The sequence below is a fragment of the Seriola aureovittata genome, chromosome 19 (genome assembly GCF_021018895.1).
Source record: "Seriola aureovittata isolate HTS-2021-v1 ecotype China chromosome 19, ASM2101889v1, whole genome shotgun sequence".
Classification (NCBI taxonomy): Eukaryota; Metazoa; Chordata; class Actinopteri; order Carangiformes; family Carangidae; genus Seriola; species Seriola aureovittata.
The window spans coordinates 22,606,307-22,626,186 of record NC_079382.1 but is presented as its reverse complement, the minus strand read 5'-3'; the positions used below and the strand labels follow the sequence as shown (position 1 = coordinate 22,626,186).

Here is a 19,880-nt window from a genome sequence, read left to right as displayed (position 1 = left end):
GACAATGATCATAAAATTATAATTCAATTAACTATTAATCATTCAAGTCAATTTTTCAAGAAAAGAAAAAAAAGCTTCCAGTTTCTATAACGTGAAGATTTGCTGCGTCTGTCTCACATTATTATAAATGATTTGTTTTTGGGCTTTTGACCATCAGGAAAAAAAAAACAGACATCTGAAGAAGTTACTTTAGAAAATTGTGAAATTTTTTCAGTGTTTTCTGATGTTTTACACACCAAACAATCTAGAAAATAATCAGCAGATTGATGCTCAACAATTAAACTGAGGTGTGTGGAGAAGAGAAAACGTCTGAAAAGGCAAAAAGTACAAGTTTATTGTATCACTGTGGCCTTCACCTGGCTCATGATTAAATAAGGTGGGAGTACTATATTTATATAATATGAAGAAAACAGATAAATACAAGAAGATTTAATAACAAAGAGACTAAAAGTAATGAGTTTCCATGAATTCACTAGATGACGTTAAAGAGCTGTAAAGAAGAATTTAATTTCGATCCGTGTGCAGCATCATGTACGAGCTGGTTCGGTTCAGATTCTTCCAGCAGATCAGAAACGTGTTTCAGCTCCAGATTATTAGACGACTGATAAATCACAACACAGCTGCTTAATTAATCAACTGATGAACTGATGATTGTTAAAGCTCGTCAATATTCACCGGAGCTCGAGGTGACGTCCTACGATGATTGGTTTTGTCCAACCACTAATTCTACAACAAAATAAAAGAGAAAAGCAGAAAATCTTCACATCTGAGGAGCTGGAATCAGAGTTTGATATTTCTGCTTCATAAAAGATAAATGAGGATTAATTGATCATCAAAATTGTTATTGATTCAGTTCAGTTTAACAGCCTCTGCTCTACATTTAACTGTTCATTGGTGATGGTTGGTGCAGACTTGGTGCTTTTTCATTTCAAGTGTTAGATTTGAGGTAAGGTCCTGACTAATAAGTTCGTGAGATACAATGAGAGAAAAAAGACATTAAAAAACGACTTGGAAATGGAAAGAAAAGATTTTCTTTGCCCTTTCTCCACTAAAATTCCAAGCTTAAAGCTTCAAATCCAATCTGACATTTAAAAACCTGAACGAGCCTGAATCAGACTCCTAAATTAAATCACCGTCTGTTGTCGCTGCACTTTCAAACTACAATGGAGCAAAAATCAATCCAGATATTGGAACGAGAAACTGTTACTGGGAACCCTGAAGCGCCTGGGGACAGAATAGTCTGCGACACCCGCTGAGAGGCTCTTGCACCTCAGAAATAACCCTGCAGATCCGGCGTTTGGACCACTTATCCTTCCCTGAGCAAACACGCCTCGCCACCAAAGAACGACCTTCACTTCCCACAATCCACCTCTGAGGTGGTCCTCCGATAAATCCACCAATCTTCACGTCAGCCAATCTCGTTTCAAAGCTCACCACCACTCTATTATTAAAGATGGCCATTCACATGATAATATGGGACTTTACCATGATAAAAGGTAGAGGAGGCTCCGATCTCCACATTCAAATAATGGCACAGATCATTTATGGTAATATGACGATACGTTTTGTCAGGAGGAGAAACTCATTTGTGACTGTGGCCGGGGGGGGGGGGGGGGGACGGACACAACAACAGAAGAAAAAAAATTACATTAACTGTCCCGTTTCATAACAACTGACAAGGAGAGAAAGTTGCTCCCTCTTCACATTCATCAAAGTAAAACATTCAGTGGAATTGCCTCCAGACGATTCTTCAGAATCCTGTTTCTACTTTGTCAGAAAATTGAGAAAAATAAATTTCAGCAGAATGAAGGTGACGACCATCAAATGTCAGAAAACCTGTAAATTTCATTATTTATCATTTTTGACTTGAAATTAATAAATTAACATGATATTCTGCAAATAATTGTGACTTTTAACGACTGTTCTGTTTAAAATCAATCAACTTCCATAAACCAAGTATCTCAAACCAAAACCAATTAAATAACAGAGATTTTATTATTAAGCAATATGAAATAATTACACTCAGTTGTCAGTTTATAATTTACACCGGGAGCCTAAGAGTTACAGTCTAATATGACACCTGCAAATGGTTTATATCATTTTTATATTTTGGGTGTTGAATAAACATGAGACACAACTTCCTCCAGAATGATCACACAGTCAAATCAAAACAGTTTTAATACAAACTGAACATTATAACCTTCATGAAGAAGGATTTACTGCAGGACTGTTTTAAACTGCATTCGTTTTAGCTGGGTGTTCCTAATAAACTGACAACTGAGCTGAACCACTTATAACAATGAACTACACACAGCACTTATTGACTGAGAAAAAACTCCCTGATTTAAAAATAAATATTATGTCCTTTTACTAAAATCCTGATCAATCAGAAACAGATTTTTACACACAGACGAATCAGAAAGAAAACTCCTCTATTTGTGGGTGAAATTGTTTTGTTGCTCGTGACAAAGTGAATCTGTCTTTTAAAAATATGTTGATTTCTGAGAGAAAATAGAAAATAAAAAGCATGAAACAAGCTCCTTCATCAGGGTTACACACCTAAAAACACAAAGGATCTGAGAGACAGAACAGAGTGTGAATCTCTGTCACTGTCTTTTGTTTCGGATGAACCCAGCTCTCCCTTCCCTCGTCGTTTGGCGAGAGGTGTGTGTGATCATAACTCTGCGGCGGCGGACAGAACCGTGAATGTGTGGCAGCGGAGCGCAGACACGTCCCCGTCCGCCGAGGGCCTGCTAATGAATTCATCCAGAACGGCCCCCTGAGACGGGCTTTGGATTGGCGAGCGTGCGGAGTCGACGCGGAGCGCGCATACACGGAGAGCACAATCAGCCCGAAACAAATCCCCCCGGCTCAGCCTGAGACGCCCCGGCTCTTCTGGAGAGGGCCCGCGGCTGATTATTTCATTTCGAGATAAAGATCAATATTGTACAACAGTAAAATGATGTAGTGTAAAATCACACTGCAAACACGGAGAGAGCGGACGCTGCCGTGCGCAGGGACATCTGGTCGAGGCTCAAACACACAGGAGTTCTTAAAGATTAAAAACCTGTCGCTCAGTTAAAAACACATGAGGCGTTTCTTCTGTCTTAAGTTATCTTTAAAGATGTGTCTTTAACATTGTGCTGATTCTGGAGGCCATTAGATCAGTGTTCACAAACCTGCCTGTGAGCTTCATGTGAAGCTGCTACATTAAAAAGTTCATCCACCAGGAGCCTGATGTGTTTCAGCTGCTGGTTTGACTTGAAAGCTTCTCGCCGCTGTGACCTCACTCACATACGTCATGTGCTTTAAGGATGAGGATAGTGTTATTCTAGATTTTCCTAATTGTTTACAAATCACATGAGAAGACAAAATGTCCATCTGACAAAAACCCTGTGACCTCCCTCCTCCGTCTGTGGCTCCAAACCCATCGGCTCTTATTGAGACGTGAATCTTTAAAAACAAGTCGCAAATAGTGGGTTTTTTTGGGGAGTATTTTCAGCGGCGGATTAATCCAAATTTGGTGCTCCAGTGAGTAATTGGTATATGAGGGATTGAGTTACAAGAAACTACAGTTGTGTTCATGTCACGTTACCTGGTAATAGTAGCGCAGCACCCAGCAGAGACCCTCCACGTACGATCGAACCACCTTCTTCCTGAAGTCGTCGTCGGTCGCGTCCACGTCAAACTTGGTCTTGTAGTATCTCTGCTTCCAGCCCTCCTCCCACAACCTGCGGCACACAGGGACATGGTTACGCTTCACAACGACACACAATCCTGGAAAAGTCAACTATGGTGAGGAAACTTATTAACTATAGACTTTAAAGCTGTTACTTTAGCAGTTTGATCAACTGCTCACAACGAGTGCGAGCCACAAAATATAAAACGTTGCTCATAAAAAGCTGCGAATATAACAACAGGCTGAGTGAAGTTTTAAATCATCAAGTATCACAAGCTCCAGCAGCTAATGAGGCCAGAGTCTTTAAAGTTTCAGAGGACTGATCAGTGATGCCGAGCTGAGGCCGGGGAAACACTCGCTGCGTGGCGGCTGCATTGTTCCCATCAACCCTGTTCCTTCAGTTCACCTCGGCTTCCATCAGATATTCAGATGACACCTCTGTTTATAATGCATCAGAAAACTTGGGGATCGACTGTCTGGACGCTGCCGCTTTGACATTAACTAAGTCAGACGATCACATGTTTGTAGTGTAAATAAATCTAAACGTTACAATAAAACGATGCTTCTGCATCAACTTCCTCGCTGCTGGTGGAATAGTTTAATGGCTTTGACTTCTTGGTAGATGTGGGGCGGCGATGCCGTTCTGCACACATAATCAAGGCCGTCCGGCATCTGTGTGGTGGATCCTGGGAGCGGTCCACAGGGAGCGCCGACTCCTGAGAGGAAAGCCTCCATGAATACCAATTTAGCCCGATGGATTTAGCAGCTTTGACGAGTGCGTCACAGAGGAATTTACTCCAATATTCCTGCTTTCCATATTAATCACGTGCAGAGGGAGGTGGGAGCTGTTCAGAAGAGGGCTGAGTGTGTGTATAAGTGTGTGTGCGTGTGTGTGTGTGGTTAGGGGAGGTGGCAGGGAGTTAAACAGCTTGTGCTGCAGCACGGTGGCATTAATGAGTACTTCTCTCTGCTTCTGTTTGTTAACACCATCTTCACCGACTGAAGCTGGTCTCCAAAGATTCACTATTATTAACACACACACTCACACTCTGTCGAACACCTACTGCTTCACCAGCACACACTCCGGCACTGTCAAGAGCTTATTTCTGTTGTTATCAGCCAAATGAGAGAAATAAACAGTCTCTACAGACAACAGCAGATTTGAATATCAATACAATAGCTAATCAATCCGATAAACTCATTTTGGTTTTTGGCATCTTGACAGTGAAGCCTAAAACCCTGATAACACTGTGGCAGCCAATCAGCAGAATGGATCCTATTATCCTTCGTCCTCATCCACTTGTTTCTGTATCGTGTGGTTCATTAAAACAGATTGTTTTAGTTTGTTTCTTTGTGACGCAGAAGGTTTCTCTTTAATTTCTGTGTATTTTTTTCTGCTGCTCAAGTCTTTACATTAATGTGACCAGGTTCATGTCAGACTCCAGCCTAGTGATGATGCTGCCATCACTTGTCATGGGATCAAACCTCTGAGGTCGTGACAGTCTCTGCAGCCTCTCTGCTCCAGGTTACATCAGCCAAACACACCTAAAATCTCTGGTGGTTGAGTTGCATTATGGGCAATGTAGTTGCAGGTCTTGACAAAGAAGAAGAACGTGTGGAACAGAAAACATCTCTTGAAGAGAGAGGCCCATCTTATAATCATAATTAAAGGGCAGATTAGTTTCCATATTCAGGCTGTATTCGCTTTTAGTGTCAGAACAAGATGTGTCTAAACTGCCACCCTGATCCTGCCCTCCACTGTGACCCCGCCCACCCAGATTTACCTGACGTTGTCCTCGGGCTCCGGCTCGCTGTCGCTGTCCTCGGCTTTCCTCTTCACCCCCCTGTTGTCTGCACCGTCGCTGGGACCTGCAGACGACTGTGCGGGGAGACAAAAAGAAAACGTACGGGTTAAAAGAAGAATCTTTATCTTGTACATTTGTTTTTAAATCATCGCACAAACAATACTAAAAAAAAAAAACATAACTTCAATAACTTACTGTATTAGAAGAGAAAAGATGACAAAACATGGACAATAACATTTGATTGTCAAACTACGAGTTGCAGCATTTTCAGAAGCCACAAATCACAACTTTACATGATTATATAACTGCACGAACGGTCTGAGTTACACAAGAACAAACAATCTACAGCATGAAGAAGACAGAGAAATAAGACCATAAACTGAACAGAGCGAGACGTGAAGCTGGAGATAGTAAAGAGAAGATGAGCCGTGGGATAAGGATTTGATGATTTGATCTTATTATTTTGTTTTTCTGGTTTTTATACGTGTCCGGTTTTCACTCAAAAACCGGGCAAACAACAACTGCAAATTCAAATTGTTCATTTGTGTCGATGAATGTCTTTCGTTTTAGTGCAAAATGCTTCGGAGCTATTTGACGTCTCTTTTGTTTGTTGCTTTAAAACAGAATAAATAAAAAGATTATTTCTGATCATAAACGATCAAACTGACGAGACGAGCCAATGAATGTATGAATTAAAATAAACTTTAAGTTCCGGTGCCGTTTTAGAGAATATTTGTAGTAATTGTTGAAATGGATTAATTTACCAATCATTGTCTTGATTAATCAATTAAATTGTCTATAATCTGGTATAGAACAGTGAAAAATGTCAGTTTCCCAGAGCAGAAGATGATGCCATCACACGTCAGATGAAAAAGAAAAGTACCTTGGCCACTGAGCTTTCCTTTTCTCTGAGGCCTCTGCGTCTCTCATTCATGTGCTAATGTATGGGCTGCTATTGTGGCTCCATATACTTAAAGCTGTATACAGGCCTGAAGTTTAACAGCTTGACACACACTTTAAACAGAAACACGACCGTGAACTGAACCGAAGGCAGCGTCCATATTCAAAGTCACTGTCCAATGTGAAATACCCATAAGGAAAAGGTGACGGCGTTCAACAAAGTTCATCAGCGAGGGGATCAAGGATGATCATCAACTTTTCAGAGTTTACTGGAGGAAAGATGAAACTGTGTTCAGACATGCTACAGTGATCAGAGACTTTTACATCACTGTTAATGATTAACGATTAAAATCTCTAGGGTTTTTTTTTTTTTTTAATGTAAATCCTTCAGTCATCTAATAACGTACACAGAAAGAATTATACTGTACGGCCCAAATCTAATGTTGATCTCTGACTAATCATGTGCATTAGTTAAGACCGTTAAAACACAATTGTCATCACAAATAATGTGTTGGCTATTTAATAACCAGAGCATTCACAATATCCAGTCGACATCAGCTGATGGAGTCGCGTAGTCGCTCTCTCTCATCAACTCCACAAGTTCCATTATCAACCACAAAGAGCAGCAGGATGAGAAACTGAACTAAATGACATGTTCCGTCTGTCTGTCCATCACCTTCGTTTAATCGCAGCGCAGCAGCTACACACGACAACGCTTCAGTGACCATCGTGTCTGTGTTGCAGGCATTGGTTATGTACGAGAAACTGTGGCGGGGCAAATTAAATTTAATACTACAAATAATGTTAATAAGCCAATACATAAATGTGAAAACAAGCCAAATATCCTCTTGACACTGACAAAGGTACAAGCTATCGCCGACCGCTCAGAAGATCGGCGATCACTTATCGCCGTCATCATCATCATCATCATCATCATCACAACCCTAAAACGCACCAGAATCTGATGAGTGAGTCACAGCTCTGTCACTGGAAGCTGCTGGTGAGTCTAGTATTTTATATGTTTTGCTATAATTGGTTTTAAACAGTAGAAACAATCCGCAAACTCTATTTGTTGGCATCTGCACTGATAATTAGAACCTCTACAGAAATGATCCATCTTCCATATTACTTAGAACTTACATTGCCTCCATTCCTCATCATGGCCTTCAGAGACTGAGCAGCGTCCTGGAGGAAACAACAAATAACTAATCATGATGCAATCCCTTCATCGCCATGATAGTCCTCAGTTGAAATATTACAACATGTAAATGGGCTTCAGCCGTGAAGCTACACTGTTAGAAATCTATGTTCATATATCTGACTCTAGGTTCTTGGTGAGATTCACACAGATCAGTAACTTGTTTAGCTCAACACATGTTCCACACCGTCTTTCCATCTACACTCTCCAGACGTGGGCGGGAACTATAACTATGACCAGAGGGACGGACACAGTCAAACTCTTTCCTCAGATTTATTTTCCATATTTCCACATCTGGGAAAAAAGGAACTTCGCGTCACACTTGAACAGCTCGTCGTACCTTGTTGTGCTGCTCCCTCGACTGCATCCTCATGTCGTAGGCCTGGTGCCGAGCGTTTTGGACGGGCTCCGGTCGGTCTCTTCTCCCCAGAGCCTGAGGGGCGAACTGGCCCGTGGTCAGGTAGGCGGGACCCTGCTGCTCTGCCTGCAGTGACACACGCAGGTAAATGAGTGTTTACCGTCCACTCTGCAGCTGCTGTATTATGATCAGCATATATGTCAAAACTCATAGTTTCATTTTCATTCGAAGAAACTTCAGGTGAGCGTCGGGATCAGGGCGAATGTTTGGATGAAACGTGACGTTATGGCAGGTAGACGGGAACTCGTGAATCACCTGTCACTGATGATCATATGTGCTGATCCCCTGATGGCTGCTGGGTGTGATGTATGAATGTAGTATTGTAAAGTGCTTTGAGTGGTTGACAAGACTAGAAAAGCTGAAAATAAGTGCAGACCATTCAATATGTAAGAGGAAGAATTATAAACAGTGTAAGAGACGTTTGCTGATGCTGGAGAATTCACTTGATTTTAACAGGATGAATGAATGTTTTCATTTTCATCTTCAAGATTCTAGATGAAGATGAGAAGAGATTTAAGATACTGAAGTATCTGGTCCAGACTCATTATTTACTGAAGAGTTTCATTGACTGTGTGCAACAACAACAAACATCATCATCTTCTTCTACTCACTTTCATCCGCTTTCGTTTCTCTTTCATTCTTCGCTTGAAGCCTTCCTGCGGGAGAGAAACTGTAATCAGCCGATTGTGAAAAGGAAGGCAAAGCCAACTGTGGTGAAGAACCTCAACATTTAATGATCCCTGAGGCCAAAACAGTGAAATCTTACATCGTCCTCTTTGCGTTTCTTGAAGATGTTGTCCTCGGCCACGCCCACGGCCTGCATGATCATCTCGACTCGCTCCAGGTTGACGTAGCCGTTCTGTGTCAGGTAGCCCTGCAGAGAAACACAGACCGGGTCACATGACAGCAGCAGAAAACACCTGACGATATAAAGTCCTGATGTTCAGCACGTGTATGTAATGTTTAGCTTTTTATTGAACCAACTCTTTTTCAATTGAATTTAGAGGTTTCCTACATTTCCCATAATGCATTCCGTCTATCTCCAGAGAGGAGGGACGGTGTGAACCTTTTGTTTGCAGTGCACAGATCAGTGATGATACTCACTCCGGTTTTGTGCACAACGTCTTTGTAGATGTTGACCAGTCGATCGATCGCTCCCTCTCTGTAAGACACGACATCAGAGAATAATTCAACACGAGGCGTTCAGCGTAAATCTTAACGATTAACGAGACGGGACATTGATCTGACACATAACAGCGATTTATCTGCGGCAGCAGCAGGGAATTTGGCCGCTTCATCGGCTCCACTCTGGCAGCAAACCAACAGGTTTTATGGTTCCACAAATAAAAGAAGAGCAGTGAAACAGAACAACAGACTCTCCAGCAGATTTCAGGCCGATCAGTGTCGGAGGTTACAGTGAAGCGGAGGCAGGATTACCATCAGTGTGAATGTGAGTAATCAGGCATCAGAGAAAACACCTGCTCTATATAAGGCAACATAATACAACCGTCCTGCATTTAACCCTGTCCCTGTGACGCTGAAAGAACTTTTTATGGTTTTGCATTTGGAATACAGAGAACCTGTTTCTGAGTTTTTAAAAAGACCAACATTCAAACCAGCTTTCAGCACGAACCCCTGTCCCGGCGCTCACCTGATTTCCAGGGACGGCAGGTGAGGTAAGAAGTCGTTACCAACGAAGAAGCACATGAAGACCCAGTCGTCGACACTCCTCTCAAAGTCGAAGGGAAACGGCAGGCTGGCCATGGTCAGCTCTCTGGCCAGGTACTGACAACACAAACAGGCACAGTTAGTAGAGATCATCTAGTAGGTTCGGGCCTGTACCTGCTACGGTCCATTTATCTGGATGATTAGGTCACAAAATAAACTGTAAACTGTTAGATGAACATCTGACTGGGAAATAAGAAAAGCTGATGAGTTTGTCATATTTACACAAATTTCAAGCTGAAAAAATGATGATCCTGTTATATTAACACGGCGCTTTCCAAAATATGAAGCACCGGTCAGCTGTTATGAATAAATGAAAGAAATATTTAAATGCCAGAAAGAAGTTGTGACATATTTTACTCCAAATAAGCCATTTTCTTTTTGTTTTTTGATCAAATCAAATCAGTGGTGATTTAAATAACAAAAACAAGATGGCCACAGCCACATGAGGTCAACCAGTGATATTTTAAAGAACTATCACATGATTCACTCCTGAAAGTTTCCGCAGAATCCAACCAGCTGAACCAGCTCGACACTTTGGCTGCTCTCATACTTCACCTATAGCATGACAACCACTAACATCAACTAGGTAGAAGATTAACAGAGAAAATATAGGCGGGGGAACTGACCTCGCGCAGCACACAGAGTCTGATGAATATGAACTCCTGCTCAGACACCGGCACCGAGTCTGCGAATTCATCGTGCTGGAAGAGGAGAAGGAAACACTCAGAGGGTTTAGCCTCCAGTGGACACCTGGTCGACTTTTCACACACTGATATCTTTAATCATTGAAAACACCTTCACAAATATTACAGGGAAAACAGTGTCATTACAAACACTACAGTGAAGTTGATGTCAGATTAAAAAAACTGCTGGGGGTCACTTTTATTCATTTATTTTTAATCAAAATCATAAACAACATTAAAAATGAATCTATCAGTAAAATGAGAGTAACACACCTGTCCCTGCTTCTCTCTGGCCGTCCCCTGACAGTCTTTGATCTCGTGACCTATCTGTCCGCAGAGCGCGCAGGGCCGGGGCTTGTTGGGTTTGAACTCCTCTCTGATGATGGTGAAGTTCGGCTCGTGGGTGGCCAGGCCGAGCATGATCAGATCAGCTGATCAGTGGCAACAACAAAAACACAGATGTTACTTCAACAAGGTGGAAATGACGACGTTAACTCTACAATAATATCTTACACCGTCGACATGAATAACAGCGGGTCTCTTGTGGCTGGGTTTTATCTGACTGGTGAATTGAGAGACGTACCGTCGGCTCCACACAGGCAGTGGTGTGTGTTGGGGTCGTGGTTGGGCTGAGCTGTCAAAGTGAATCACAAACGTACAGGAGGTTCAGAACTGAATTCAGTTGTTAATCTTTGTTCTAAAAGTCATGACTGCAGTTTTATATCTTCAAGTTTATCTTGCCACACTGTATGTGCTTTAATGTGTATGACTTTAACACAGCTGTACCTCTCTGTCTCCTGATGAAGTCCATGATCTTGTGTTCGCCTTCACCTGGAACACTCGCATCAGACAGGAAGACCTGCATCACAGACAGCAGACACTTAGTGCCGGAGCTCTTTCTTCTGCAGCATGTAAAACCACCCGGAGCTCAAAATGAAAACAATAAGAAATCGCTCGTGACATTTCTGTCTGTGTTTGAAAGCCCGAGCAGTGAGTGACACTCACGGTGACATTCCTCCACCCTGGATCGTTGCTGAGTCTGTCTGCGACGTAGTAACGGAGACAATGCGCCAGGTTGTCCATGAACTCTGTTCCCTGGAGACAGAAGAAGGAAAATGAATCATCCAAAACAATCCTGTCATTTTGTTCTTGCAAGGACATAATGAAATAGCTAAAAACTCCAAAGCACACTTACTGGAGTGATGCAGTTGCTGTCGAACCTCTCCTTAATTTCCTCAGGTGGAAGATAACCACCTGAAGAGGAAAAAAACAGTAATGTTTCTGAGAATTATGAAGATAATCAGTTGAATCTATCAGAGACCAGCAGTGTTTGAGTCCTGATAAATTCAGGACTTCAAATTTCAGCCATTCTAAAGTTGTCGTCCTGGAGAGTGTTTCCCCTCAGATAACTTTATGAAACACAACTGGGCGTCAGATAATATCACTGCACAAAAAGGTCAAAAAAGAACAAACTGATTATTTTTAAAAAGGAAACATCAGCTGTGTTTTTAAAGCCAGGGCCGGTCAGTTTTTCATAAAAGCTCTCAAACACAGAAATAACTGCACATCAGCTGTTTCAATCACTTGCCAAACGAGACATCAACACTGAGCCAGAAAGTGTTTTCTGTCCCGGAGCACAGAGAAAACAATATTCTGCCGGGGGAAAGTATCACACTGTTCCCAGAGGTTCGTAGTGTCACAGATGTTGTACATTCTGGGTATTTGCTGTTAAGCAGTGCTGAGATTTAAAACAACACACACCTCTCTGGATGATCTCCTCCCTAATGCGATGTTTCTCCTCCGTCAGCTCCACTCCTTCTTTGGAAGCACGAAACCGCCGAGAGCGCTGCTGGTTCATTTTGGCACGAGGAGCCTGGTGAGAGTTACACAGGGTGTTATTTCTGAGTTCAGGTTGGTTTTCATGCATATTATACATGTCCCCTTATATTAAGATTGAATATTTCGATTCATTGGGATAGATGGATGAGAAATTAAGAAAAACCTAAGATGTGGCCAAATTAAGAACTTCACTACCATCTATTTTTGGCCACATGAAAAACAGTATTTGGTTCATTAAATAACTGATGTACAGATAATTATATATCTGTCCCACAGATCATCATGTTTTAGTTTTTGTTATGAATGGGACGCGTCATCCACAACAAACTCTGCTCATGCTGCAGGTTTCTGCTACTGGAAGTCACTCACCACTCCATCGATGGCCATGTAGAGAACTCTCCTGGGCCGCACGATATTGAACAGGCGGTCGATGTACTCGAAGATGGCGACCATCATCTCATCTTCATTTTTGGGAGCAGGTCTGTGAAAACAATTGTCTTCAATGAGCTATTGTGTGGCAACAGTGTCAGGCCAAAATTCATTCAAAAAAATCTCTCATTTTAAAGTTTCCTGGTTTACAATGAACAAAAATACTCTTGTTATCTACGATATCTACAAATCTGTTAAGTAATTGTGTAATTGTTTAATCTATGAAATCTCAGGAAAGTGTGTGGCACTACTGCACAGAGCCAAATTTCAAACAATTTTTTTTTGTCAAAACCCCACAGATACTAAATGATATAACAATATCAAACAATGACAGTAATATAAAATACTAATTTGGCTGCTTAAACGTTATGAATTTATGGATTTATGACTCACATCTTAGATACAGTCTTAATCATCAAGGAGGACTGTTTTTCTTTTAAATCATATTGAGCTTTAAATAATGATATTTTCTTTAAATTGAGCTTTCTGTGAGTTTCTTTAAACACTAGACAACACGTAAAGTGGTAAAACCAAACCTCCACTTCAAAGAGACATCACAGATATGATAATAAACTGCAGACAGAAAATCTAGTGGTGTTAAAGTCAAACTCGTAAATGTCCTTACTTATCTTCTGGATGTGTACAGGGGTGAATGATCCCATTCATGTCCAGGTACAAGTTGTCAAACTCCACCTCGTTGGGGTTCGGCTTGGTTGTATCAACAGGGATACGGACTCCATTACACTCTTTCCCCTGTGGAGGTTAAAAACAAAAACACACACAAATCACAAGACGTCCCAAACCTTTCCATCATGAACAATTTAGATATCATTAGAGGTTTATGTGATTAGAGAATTAATCAATTAGTTAGACTAACTATTTTGATAATAGTCGTTTTTAAAGCCAAATGTTTGGACTGTTGGCATTTGAAGATGTTACCTTGGACCGCGGGAAATTATTTAGTGGGAATGGACTAATTGAAACAATAATCAGCAGATTAATCTTTACTGAAAATTAAGGTTAGCTGCAACCTTATTTAGCAGCAGCAGAAGTACATGCCTGAAAAACACACATTCAAGTACTGAAGCTCTTTTCCCGCTAAATTTCACTGTTGTAACTTCATAATAATGTGATGTTTTTATGATGTGAGCTGAGGTGGTGTTTATTTTCCACTTACGTTAACCGTTGAGTAAGGTTTAATGTACCTTTAAGACAGTGGTAAAATGGAACTTTTTGTTTGTAGCATGAAGTTTGCGGTCGGTTTGTTTACACTCTGAAGTCCACGAACGTCCGATGTTTTCGTTTAATAATTTGCGACCAACCGAAACCTTCGGAGCTCAAAAGTCATCGACAAAACGGAATCAAATGTAGGAACGAGACCCCATTGATTGTATTCACAGAAAACAAGCATTTAGAAGACTAACGGCTGTTTCAACAAAATAGCATTAATGCGTCAGGTAAACCGGCGGTGTTGCTAGCTAGCATGCTAGCCACTTACCTTCTCTTCCACACAGTGCACAATAATTGACGAATATTTTCGGCTAAGCCAACGAAAAAACGCCGGGACTCCCATCTCCGGTCCAAAACCTCTTCTCTGTCAGTTTATAACAAATGCAAACTCGTACAAAACGGTTAAAATAGCTCAATTAAAACACGAGGCTTGTTATGGATGAGTACAACACCACGGCTACATGCTGTTGGCCATGGCCATTGTGTACTTTTTCCGGTTCATATCGTCCTTTTCCGGAGCATTTCAGAGAACCGCGTTGGCCCACAGCGACCCCATCGGCCAGAAGCGGTACTGCAGGCAAAAATAGCTTCTACCCCAACTTTTAACTGTCTGGTAAATCTATTACATAATGACGCCTATATCAAGCAGAAGAGCATCTAAACAAAACTTTATATTTTGCAGTGCATATTTTAAAATTTATTTGGTGCCACTTTCTGATAATGCACCATTTATAAAGGGTTTATAAGCTATAACTGATGGCTTTTTTTTTGGTCATTAACTTCTGTGTAATTATTACATTTTAATATTCATTGCATTCATTTAGCTTGGATGAGCAGTCATGTAATTACTAAAGTAAAATATGATATAAGATGTAAGATATTTGTAACTTGTGCACCTTTTAGATCTTGAAATTTTAACAAAGACAACAAGGTGAAAGAGATGTGATGAGCATAGCCCTTCCACCAAATGAACAATAAAAAGCTATACATTAAAGAAAATTGAAAAATATGCAACTAAACAAAGAAATACATCATCAATTAGCTGATAATGATCAGATTAACCGGTGCTCACCACGTGTATTTATTTACAAATTCAACAATAAGATTATCATTATTGTTGCTGTGGTTTTTGTTAAAGATAAAGACTGACTGAATTTAAATGCTGCCTTGAACAACAAACCACCAAATGTGTGACCGTGTGACCCCTGCAGACTCAGCTCAGACTCGTGTTCATATTCCCTGAAATTGCATCGCGTTCGAAACTCCATCATTCACAGTCTGATCTTACGTAATGTTCCTTTAATGGGGACTCTCTGCACAGATGCCCTCTCACTTCCCAACCCGGCAGCATCACATTTAAGGTGAATTAGATTTTTTTTTTGCTCCTCTCCTCACTGGCTCATGCAGTAGGGGTGGGGGGGGGGTTGAGGGGGGGGGAAGGGGCCATTAGCCTCCCCTCTTCAGGCAGGGCGGATCTGACATCAACACTGCAGTATTATTACTGCAAAGAGGTGCTGATGGAAAACACTTGGCCTGCTCTGACGGGCCATTTCCATAAACATTTACGCTAGAGTTGCAGGTAATAGGATGAAGCCATCATTTCAGTGTTTGTGGAGGGAAACAGAGGAGATGAAGGGAAATCTCATGCAAATCACAGATGATATGAAAGCTTCAGCACAAACCTCCCTCCCTCCAAGCTGAAACCACAGAGGTGTTACAGCTCAGGAATGTGGCATGAAAACACATTTTACAGCTGCAGGTGATGCATTCACTGAATCCATGTAAACACACGAGCTGATGCTGGGGTTTAGACTCATTTCCATAGAAACCTCGTTATGAAAAAAAAAAGTGGAAATAAATGTGAACAAAAGCAGATTTCCAGCCTGAAGTTTCAGTTTGAACATTTCAGGAGTCGAAGCTCGTGTTTCACACAAACAGCTGAAATCATTAAGTCATTTTCTCAGTCTGTGTGTGAGATGATTTCTTCAGTAGACTCTCTTGGGCAGTGGACTGAAAGAGGCAGAGCGCCCTCACCTGGTGGATCGTCACCATTATAACCTGCTTCATGCTTTGGCATCATGTGTTTCATTCCAGCTGCAGCTACAGACACAAAGAGGCTCCAGAAGCAGCTGAATATCACTGTTTTAAATGCAATTAAATAGGAAACATATGTATTATGAATCTGGTTTCTGAAACTGCTGCTTTGTCACTTAAATCATCTTCTGTGATTATTCAGCCGATGACGAGGATCTTCATCCTTTATGAAAGATAAATTGTACAATTTAATAATTTCATTAAAATCTGTTATACCAGCACAACCGCTCGCCAAACATACACATATATTGACCTACACACGTCTTATTTTGTCATATCTTTGTTTTTATTTTATCATGTCTAAATACAAAAGTGCATAATGAGTTAAGAGTCAGTTAACACAATCAATCAGAACCTTTTCTGGTGTTAACTGATCATTTACCAGCTGTTCATCATGAAGTTTACCTTTAATATATTTCTGACGGAACATTTTGAAATGACTCTTGCAGCTCTGTTTGTTTTCTCTGGAGTTTGTCTTCCTGTTAGAGCCTCAGTGACACTTCTATTACTTTGATACTTGACTCAGTCTCAGTCATTTTTTGTGTGATTATGTATTTTTTGTTTTTGTTTCTTAATCTGCAGATTCTTTTTTTAATTGTTTGCAACATGTGTTACATGTATTATCACACTACACAAATAAAAGCAGTGAAGAAGCTGAAACTGTAGTAAAAGCGTTTGACAGATTAATTCACTAAGTCATATTTTTCTGTCGATCAACTAATTGATTAATTCTGTTCAGTTTTAAAATGTTTCACATGGGAAATCTTAACTGATATTACAACCACTCCAGGTGTAGCGTTGCCTGCAGGTAATTTCCAACGTGTCTACTGAGTCTGACATTCAGATTTTTGTCTGCAATTATCCCATAAGAAGTTAATTCAAATGATAAAATCACGAGTCAGTGTGGGCTCAACTAACAGCTCATATCTGTCCAGAAATGTTGTAGTAATAAATATAAATGAAATTTCCTGACTGACACAGTTCATACAAACTTTATATCCAGTTGCTCTGCAGTTAAATCGATGATATGTAAAGTTCTAGTTCCTCCAGTCAGGACTGAAGAATGACAACAACGTGTGTGTAAATCATATTTTCATTTCATCCATTTGTTCATTTAACACACATAAGCAGCACAACAGACAGACAGTGAGACTTTTAAATCTGGATCAATAACAGACGAACAAGTGATGAAACACAATCTGGATAAAAACAATAAAAACAACAGGAGAGATAAAAACAGGCGTGTGTTGTATCGTACATGAACATCACACAAGACCTCTGTTCATTTAGACTGGAAATAATCCTGTCTAAACACACACACACACACACACACACACACACACACACACACACACACACACTGATAATGCCTAATCTCAATAGCCTCCCTGCAGACACAAAACTAGAACCAGGAACGGAAACAAACAAAAAACAAAGTTTCTGAGGATGAATTTCACACAAAGATGCTGCAGCTCTCGCTTAAGAATTCAAACAATATTTCATCTCATTTAATCTCTGCCTTCAGAGTGTGAACCAGGGGTCGATGTGTGTGTTTCCGTGGGTTAAATTCACACACTTGGGTTCCCAACGTACGATATGGATCCTCTGATTAATGGGAGTTCAGAAAGGATCTCTTTTTCCGTCGCGTTAGTCCAATTCAAACTGCACTGCAGCTTCATGCTAACAAAAATGTGTTGGCGCTCCTTCCTGCTCGCGCCTTTCATTAGCTGATCCCTTTAGCCTGCACATGAAAAGCTCAGCGGGAATGCACATGGTATAATACAGCAAATTTGTGTCTCCAAGGTTGTGATGTGTCCTCGGCGGCTCGCAGAATGTCTTCACATCTGAGCCTCTTTGAGTCGGCTTCTGCCCATTGTGCTGCAGGAATAAAGACCTGCCGGGTTTCAGTTTTTTATCCCTCCAATGAAACTCACACACTCGCATTTTACTTCTCATTTGTCCTGCCTTTTGGCTGAATTTAACCAAACACTGTGGCACTTCTTTGTGGAAATGCTTTCAAGGACAACAGGGGACCCTGGGATTGGTGCCATTTTGTTTTTGCTTGTTTGGGTCATCACTGATGGAAAAACTCAAATACATAATTAGATAATTAGCTGAACACCAGCACCACATTGGAAAAATACTCTGCTTAAAATAAACTTAAAGTTGCATTAGCCCACATTTTGATATTAACAAATGGCTGTGTAATGTGTGAGGGGTCACTTCAGGTGACAAACCAGAGAAATATCAACAAATCTGCAGCTCTGCAGAGAATTAAAGCAACTTTTAAGGCCCTGAAATCATACAGTCCACTTCCTGCTCAGCAGCAAACAGCAGACAGACTCAGTTAAAGAGCAGCTGGTGAACACGGTGGAGCATTTAGCAGCTAAACAGCCAGATGTTTCCCTCAGGAGCTGGTGGAGACCAAACACAGAGCTAAAAGAAAGAGCGGGAACACTGGACTCACAGTCACTGTCATTCAAAGCTGTAGCTCTTTTGAAACTGAGGTGGGTTTGCATACGTACACAGCACATTAAACCTTTGCCTCCTCGCAGTGTGGGAACTTTGTTTTACAATTTACTGCTCCACAAATGTTCATACAAAAAACACTTAATAAGTCTTTGTGTGACCTCACCACTGATTTCATTTATTCACAAGTTTTATTGACAAAAACAAATTATTTCCTGCAGATGCACAAACTTGAATTTATGATGCAGATTTATTTTCCAGGTTTACAAAGGTTGAAACAATTTTTATAATCTTTTTGACCCTATTTGAACCCATACTCCACTAACATGGGTTCAATGTCACATTACTTTGTTGTGACATCACAAAGTTCCAGAAGTCCTGACGGCTGGTTTTAAGGCTCAGTTTCTGAATACAGGCTGTGTGCATTTCTCTGTGGACTGAGGCTTTGATACTTTCACAGTATTAATATAGAAGCTAGAGCTGATCTATAATCACACTACACATGGACACAGACCTTTACACTGGAGGAGCTTTAAATAATACATCCATGGTTAAATGTGCAGAACATCGTCAATCAAACACCAACATCCCTTTTTAAAATATTCAGACACATTGATTCATGTATTTATTTATTCAATTGTCTGTCTGTTTGTTTACTCATGTTATTAAATTAGTAAAAATGTCCTTGATCTCCATTATGGACATTCGGGGTTATGTTGACAGAGCAGGTTTTCACTCTCACAGCCACAAACCCAAACAGTAATAGGATCAGTGGTGAATCTGCTCACAGTGACTAATTGAAAAGGCAGCTCTGCAGCACTGATGCTGCTGCTCTGAAACACTCTTGGCAGAGGTAAAGCGGTTTAATTGAGCTAAATTTGTCTCAATTAAGGCGCTCACTTAAAAGAGAGAGACGGCCCTGGCAGCGGGCCTGGTGAGCTGCGGCGGCGAGGGGTCCTTACCTGCACATTAGAGGAGAAGGCATTTTAATAACAACACACGCCATCCTCTCCCTCCTCCTCCCTGTTAGCGCCTCACTGGAGTGGGACTCAATTATTGTTAATGGAAGTTCACCACACATTTTCAAATGGGAGTCCTCATCTGCTGCAGACGTGGCGATCTGGACGCAGACTTTCAGTTACACAAACATTTCTCAAATGTTGAAATTATTGTACTAGTTAAGTCAAACTGGTTGAGCCAAACTAAAATGATCCGCTGTTGCCACCTGGGGTGAGTTTGTTGGAGAGTTTACTGTCGTCTCAGAAACACCTGGAAACTTAGATACCTGCAACAAATCCAGCAACCAGGGACCAGCCGGAAAGTGTTGCAAGGTGACTGTCCCTGCAGCTGCCAACGCTTTAGCAGACTTATTAGCCGTGTCCCACTTCAGCGGCTGCATTTGAAGATG

At 41.0% G+C, this 19,880-nt stretch overlaps 1 protein-coding gene across 2 annotated transcripts in view; it reads right to left on the bottom strand.

The window, feature by feature from the left end:
* Window positions 1-14,379, bottom strand: part of xrn2 (5'-3' exoribonuclease 2) — a 37,891-nt gene extending 23,512 nt beyond the window's left edge. Inside the window, exons 1-18 of one of the 2 annotated variants that reach the window (XM_056405698.1) lie at window positions 14,178-14,379; window positions 13,305-13,432; window positions 12,620-12,731; window positions 12,173-12,284; window positions 11,607-11,665; window positions 11,417-11,506; window positions 11,198-11,270; window positions 10,995-11,045; window positions 10,685-10,842; window positions 10,355-10,429; window positions 9,652-9,785; window positions 9,105-9,162; window positions 8,767-8,874; window positions 8,612-8,656; window positions 7,923-8,066; window positions 7,525-7,569; window positions 5,464-5,558; window positions 3,596-3,731 (exon numbers count right to left, since the gene is read on the bottom strand). In XM_056405698.1, the coding sequence (XP_056261673.1) occupies window positions 3,596-3,731; window positions 5,464-5,558; window positions 7,525-7,569; window positions 7,923-8,066; window positions 8,612-8,656; window positions 8,767-8,874; window positions 9,105-9,162; window positions 9,652-9,785; window positions 10,355-10,429; window positions 10,685-10,842; window positions 10,995-11,045; window positions 11,198-11,270; window positions 11,417-11,506; window positions 11,607-11,665; window positions 12,173-12,284; window positions 12,620-12,731; window positions 13,305-13,432; window positions 14,178-14,252 (1,698 nt within the window). In that variant the 5' untranslated portion in view covers window positions 14,253-14,379. The remainder of the gene's footprint in view (window positions 1-3,595; window positions 3,732-5,463; window positions 5,559-7,524; window positions 7,570-7,922; window positions 8,067-8,611; window positions 8,657-8,766; window positions 8,875-9,104; window positions 9,163-9,651; window positions 9,786-10,354; window positions 10,430-10,684; window positions 10,843-10,994; window positions 11,046-11,197; window positions 11,271-11,416; window positions 11,507-11,606; window positions 11,666-12,172; window positions 12,285-12,619; window positions 12,732-13,304; window positions 13,433-14,177) is intronic. The other variant, XM_056405699.1, reaches the window with a different exon arrangement.
* Window positions 14,380-19,880: the final 5,501 nt, after the last annotated feature.